Below are 6,470 nucleotides of genomic sequence, written 5' to 3'. Positions count from 1 at the left end.
CAAATAAATTGATTAGTCTCTAAGGTGCCACAGGGACGCCTCATTGTTACCCACCAACTTAATTAATATTTCAGAACTTACCCAAATACATGCTTACAGCCAATTCTTATTAACTAAACTAAAATTTATTTGAAAAGAGAGAGTTGAGTACTGGTTAAAGATTATACATACAGATATGAATATAGTTCTTAGGTGAATCTGAAATAGAGATGATGAGCTGTAGAGTTGCAGAGTTCTTTCAGAATTAGTCCATAGGTTCAGTCCAGTGTTCAATATCACGGTGATCCAAAATGAAATCAGAGACCTCAGTCTTGTGGCTCAAGCTTCTCCTGACAAAGCATAAGCACAAGCACATTGGAGATGAAAGGATCAGGTTCCAAGAGTTTTTATGGAGATTTTTTGCAACCTCTTCTCAGCATGCAGTCCTTGGGTGAAGAGTAGACTTTTGAAGTAATCTTCTCTTTCATAAGCATCACCAGGAATCAGCTACATTTATTAGCACAGGGTAATTATTCATTAAGCAGTTCATAGAAAATTCACTACAGATTTCAAAGTGAAATATAGAGAGTGACATTCACGCCCATGTTTCATCTAATGTTAATACACCTCTACCCCGATATAACATGGTCCTCAGGAGCCAAAAAATATTACGGCGTTATTGGTGAAACTGTGTTTATATTGAAATTGCTTTGGCTTCGAGCATCTGTTATTAATAGTCAGCAAATAGCCCTGTCCAACCCCCACCTACTTCCCACCCCCTGACTGACCCCTCAGTACCCCTGACCCATCCAACCCTCTCTTCCCCCCGTCCCTAATCAGCCTAGGACTCCTATGCTGAGCCATGCACCACATTGGGAAGGATGCTAGGATCCGGGGAGTAGGTGTATGGAAGCGCTCACACCTGCTCGACCACATCTTGGGTGAGCCCCGTGGCGTGGGGCAGGGAGAACTGGCCCAGCAGCCACTGCCCTGTCTGCAGAGTGTGCCCAGCCTGGTGTGGCAGCAGGGCAGGCAACCTCACCCGAGGTGTCCGCGTGCGCGTCGTCCCTGCCCTGTGCCCAGAGGGAAGGTGAGCCATCAGTGGGCAGCTCCTGCTGTGGCTGCCTGCGCTTAGCCCATCTCTCCTCCTCCACAGAGCCCTGAACAGCCTATCTCCGGTGAGGATGCCATGGCCATCTCCCCACCAAGGCGCACAGAGCCCCTGACTGCGGGCAGGTAGTGCGGAGCACTATGGACCCAGAGAGCCAGCCTGGTGCTGTTGCGAGCAGGGTGCAATCTGCCAACCGGGCCCACTGTGTGCTGAGCCCTCCAGCGCTGGGACAGGGGCACCTGCACTGCGCTGTATAGGATGAGCACCTCTCCCTTCCCTGAATCCGCAACTTCCCCGTGTGGACCGGTCTTCCCCAACTTCTCGGTGCCGGCTGGAGCCCGTGTGATGTTCTGCTGCACTGCAACTCCCCTCCTCATGCTGTGGCTCCTCCCTGTCCCCTGACTGCCCCATGAGACCCTTTGTCCCTTATCCAACTCCCCAGCACGGCACCCTTAACATGCCACTCAGAGCAGCATGCTGGAGTCTGAGGCCTGGTCTACACTACGCGTTTAAATCAATTTAAAGAGCGCTAAATCGATTTAACGCTGTACCCGTCCACACTACAACGCCCTTTATATCGATATAAAGGGCTCTTTAAATCGATTTCTGTACTCCTGAAAAAAAAATCCAGGATACACAGCGCTGCGTGACAAGCATAACGGGAAGCCAGAGACTCAAATGGACGTCATGGATGGAGGGGGGTACTGAGGACTCCAGCTATCCACAGTCCACAGCAGTCTCTGAAAAGTATTTGCATTCTTGGCTGAGCTCCCAATGTCTGTAGGTTCAAACACAGTGTCTGGCGTGGTTCAGGAATAGCTCCTCAGTTTTCCCCCCCCACACCACGTGAAAGAAAAGGGAAAGAAATCATTTCTTGACTTCTTTCAATGTCACCCTATGTGTACTGAATGCTGCTGGTAGACGCGATGCTGCAGCAGTGAAGAGCAGTATCCGCTCCTCTCCCCCTCCCCGGTGGTAGACGTACAATATGACTGATATCCGTCGTCGCCATCAGCCCTGTGAGTGCTCCTGGCTGGCCTCAGGTGAGGCTGGCCGGGGCCCCTGGGTAAAAATGGGAATGACTCCCAGTTACTCCCAGTAGATGTACAGAACGGCTGGTAACTGTCTTCATCATAGCAACTGGGGGCTGAGCTTCATCAGCCCCCTCCTTTCCTGTAAAGAAAAGATTCCATACTGCCTGGACTGTCATAGCCCCTGGAGGCTGCCTCTCCCCTCATTTTATTCTCACTAACAAGTCTCTGTTTCTTATTCCTGCATTCTTTATACTTCATGACACAAATGGGGGGACACTGCCACGGTAGCCCGGAAGGTTAAGGTTGGGGAGGAGGGAAGCAACTGGTGGGGTTGTTGCAGGGGCACCCCCTGTGAATACTGACACGGAGCAGCTGTGCTCTCTGATACACTGGTCCTCTAATACACTTGCCCCTTATTCTAGGCAGGACTGACTCTATTTTTAGAAACCATAAGGGAGGGATTGACTCAGTCCCAAGTGAGTCAATCCCAATTTTGCTTTTGCGTTGCGCCCCCGCTGGCCGATTTCAGCCAGGGGCACTCATGATAGCAGCGGACAGTACAGAGGGGGAGAGATAACCGTCATCTCATTGCCAGTTTTCTCCGGCAGTAGACGGTACAGAACGACCGGTAACCATCTCTGCTATCATGCAAAAGCAAGTGAATGCTGCTGTGTAGCGCTGGAGTATCGCCTCTCTCCGCGGCATCCAGTACACATACGGTGCCGGAAAAAAAAAAAGCTGAACGGGCTCCATGGTTGCCGTGCTATGGCGTCTGCCAGGGCAATCCAGGGAAAAACGGCGACGAAGGATTGTCAGCTGATGTTTTCCGAGGAAGGAATGACTGATGACATTTACCCAGAACCACCCGCGACAATAATGATTCAACCCAGAATTCCAAGGGGCGGGGGAGACTGCGGGAACTATGGGATAGCTACGGAAGAGCTACCACAATGCAACGCTTCAGAAATCGACGTTAGCCTCGGACCATGGACGCACAACGCCGAATTACTGTGCCTAGTGTGGGCCGCATGAAATTGAATTTATAATATCATTTTATAAACCGATAGTGAACCGCCTCATGCCTTAACTGTCCATGCTTTACATTTTCAAAGCTCTATATGTTATCTAACTAGCCTATAATTAAGCATCTATAAGAATAGCCCATAATTAGCCATTTATATATTTCTCTAATATTGTCTTTGAAGGTGAATAGGGTCATTTAGCCTGCAAAGTTACCTTAACCCTTTCTGACCTGTTCACACCTGCCCACCCAGGGCTATAGCTGTTGAACTGGGACCTGTGCCTCTATTTATGTATCTTGTTCTCTTTTGACTGTGATAGTCGTTGGACTCACAAATTCTCTGGCAAAGATCTATAGTTGCGCGTGTTGTAAGAAATACTCTTTTGTTTTAAACCTGCTGGGGCTATAAATTTCAGTATGGTGAAACCCTAGTTCTTGGTTATGAGATAGGAGTAAAATAACAACTTTTTACTTTCTGCTTACAGCAGTTATGATCTTACAGCACTTCTTATCATCTCCCCCCTTCCTTGTCTCTTTTCCAAGAAGTCACAGGTCAGGGCAACTACACCTGATTCCCCTTAGTGCTTCAGCAAGGGCACCCATTCTCAGGCTTCCAGCTCCCTACCCATTTCCTTTCTGGTGTAGAAACATGCATCTTTCTCCCTTTTGATGGGTATCTCCAGTCTGAACAGTTCCCTGCCTTCACTGTTATTCTCAGCAACACAGACTTTCTAAACAGACCTGCTTGCTTTGTCTTCAGAGACTAATAGTGTAACTGTCCACAGTTACGCTATCTCACAGTTCTTCTAAGCAAGCACACTTTATTATTAAAATAAAAGCACTACAGAGAAAACATTAAAACAATATTCGCATGCATGTAGATTTTTTTAAATTTACCAGAGATCACCCATCCCAACATGGGTTCTGGTAGGAATATTCCTGTAAAGCCTCACCCAGTGGTTTCCCTGTGGTTTCAGTGTCATCCAGAGAAGGTGTGCAACAAAATGAGATTTCTTTCTGTTAGCAGCCTCTCTCATTTAACTCAGCGTGGTGGTCTGGAAAGTGACCAGAATACAAACTGAAATTTTTCTCTAAAGTGAGATTTAAACATATAATTGTCTTAAGTTGATAGTTATATTAAGTTATTACCTTACTGCTAATAATTGGTTGCTGAAATGTTTAACACTGTTGAACAACTCTTCTTTGCTGAAGAGTCGGGTTGCCCCTCTGAGGGGATCTGAGCTTCTCTCCCTGCCCCTCATGTCAAACCCAGGAACATGGGAGCCTTGACTCTCGGAGGGGTCTGAACTCCTTTCCCTCCGTGTATGTGTGTGTGTTGGAATTGGCGGGTGGGTAGTGCATGGTGTGGCTGCCCCTCTGGATGGTAAGCTTGAGAATAGGCATGCTTGGAACATGCACCAAGCACATAGTGCTGAGACCAAGCCGAGGAGTTGAGAATAGGTATGCTTGGTGCATATCACAAACTCACAGCACTGTCACTGAGAAATGGGGATGGAAATACGTATTGAAGTGAGTAGAAGAGTTTACATGCCTCAGAGCTTTCTCCATGGGATGTTCTCATTCAGCTGAGAACATCTCATTGAGATGAATGGGCCACTTCCAAACTCTGAGTTTCCTATGCTGCAGATGGATGTGTAGAGCCCATTCCCCGCACACTAGGCCCAGATGCACAGGGCTTTTTTCTTTCTCCTCTCTCTCTCTTCCTGCTTAAAGCTGATATGGGCACTTCTCAGACACACCACCTTCCCGCTTCCCTAGGGCCAGGGCCGTGGAAAAGGATGAAGTTGCTGTGTGGGGGAGGAGGGGAAAGGGCAATAAGGGGATGGGTTTCAAAGCAGCAGGATGTGAGGAGCTGAGGTCAGAACAATGGGTATGCTGATGAGAATGTTGGAGCAGTGGTTGGGAGTCTGAGCATTATCTCAGGAGTATCTTGTGCCCTTCTAGAAAACAGAGTTCATCAAAACTCTAACTTCTGAAAACAAGGGAATATACAATTAATGTGCATGCCAGCACAACCTTAACTCTGCTGCCCTGGAGCTGACAGTAGCCAATGGGAATTATCTACATGGACTCGAGCTGTGTTCACAATGTTAAGTGTAGCTGTACGGAATGTTTGGAGGATTGATTGGAGCAGTATGGCAGAGCTGTGATTGTGATGTGAGATCTGGGGACTTCGCCCCTCCCCTTGTCCCCCTTTGTGTGTGAATAAAGGAAAGAGGTGCATGTGTACCTGTTGAGATCCAATATGTTCCTTTTAGCAGTGAGTTCGGACAGTGGTGTTAGTAGCTGTGCACCAAGGTCTTATTGCTATGGGGATTGTCCACAGTGAGGCAGGATACGAATGGTCTGTGGGTTTAATGAAGGGGTAAGTGAAAGCATAGTGTTAAATGGCATCCTGTGCATAAGGGTGAAAGGGGTTGTAAAAGGGATTGAAATTGTAAAATTCAGCAGCAGAGATATTTCTGTGGAGTGGACTTAAATGTAGGTAGCTCCTGTTCAGTACAGTTCTGTCTTACGTTGGTCATGTGCCTATTCCCTGAACGTTCTCCAGTGTCTGCAAAGGCAGTGTGCAAATATGTGCATTATGGATGTGTTTGGTCATTGCTTAGAGTGTAGAGTGAAGGTTGCATTGACATATATGTTAATTCTGTATTTCCTGGTTTTTAGAGGTTTGAATTTTGCCGACTTCAATGTTCCAGAAAGGCACGTGGTACTACTGGGTAATCATGACTGTTAATTAAGATTTTGTCAATGAATACATACACAGGAAAGAGGATCAGAATAAATAATTGTGCTGTGACACTAGTTTGCCAGAACTTCCACAGACAACAGTGCATATACAGTGAACCTCTGATGTATGCAGTGAATAGTGAAAAGTTTTGAGAGTTAAGTCTGGTTATACAAAGTCCATTTCTTTAAACTGTCAGTTTAATATTAACAGCATTATTTTTATACTTTTCTGTTCAGGTTTAAAAAACGAATGCTGATAGAACAGCTTGAGGGTTTTCTGGAAGAAATCCATCGCAGATCCAACCAAGTCAACCATATCAACAGCAGCTAAGAGATGTTTTACACATAGAAAAGCCACAGTAGGGCACGGCTGTATTACCTGCATTCATTTTTGACATGCACTCTTGGCTCAAGTCCCCTATCTGAAAGACTAAAAGCTGCTCTCTAGTATGATGGAAAAAAGTATACATAATCTTTTTCTTCATTTCTGTTATTTTTGTAATGTGAAAAATATCACTAAAAGCATTTTTATTTAACAAACTAAAAATAGAGGATTTCTTGCTTGTCATTGACT

General features: G+C 46.3%; 1 protein-coding gene across 3 annotated transcripts in view; it reads left to right on the top strand.

Annotated features, from left to right (window-relative positions):
* Positions 1-6,242, top strand: part of INTS6 (integrator complex subunit 6) — a 103,041-nt gene extending 96,799 nt beyond the window's left edge. For all 3 annotated transcript variants that reach the window (XM_075061608.1, XM_075061606.1, XM_075061609.1), the window contains one exon: positions 6,134-6,242. In XM_075061608.1, the coding sequence (XP_074917709.1) occupies positions 6,134-6,227 (94 nt within the window). In that variant the 3' untranslated portion in view covers positions 6,228-6,242. The remainder of the gene's footprint in view (positions 1-6,133) is intronic.
* The last annotated feature ends 228 nt before the right edge of the window (positions 6,243-6,470 follow it).

Source organism: Chelonoidis abingdonii, chromosome 1 (genome assembly GCF_003597395.2).
Source record: "Chelonoidis abingdonii isolate Lonesome George chromosome 1, CheloAbing_2.0, whole genome shotgun sequence".
NCBI lineage: Eukaryota > Metazoa > Chordata > Testudines > Testudinidae > Chelonoidis > Chelonoidis abingdonii.
The sequence above is the reverse complement of the archived record's forward strand: the minus strand, read 5'-3'. Positions and strand labels throughout refer to the sequence as shown.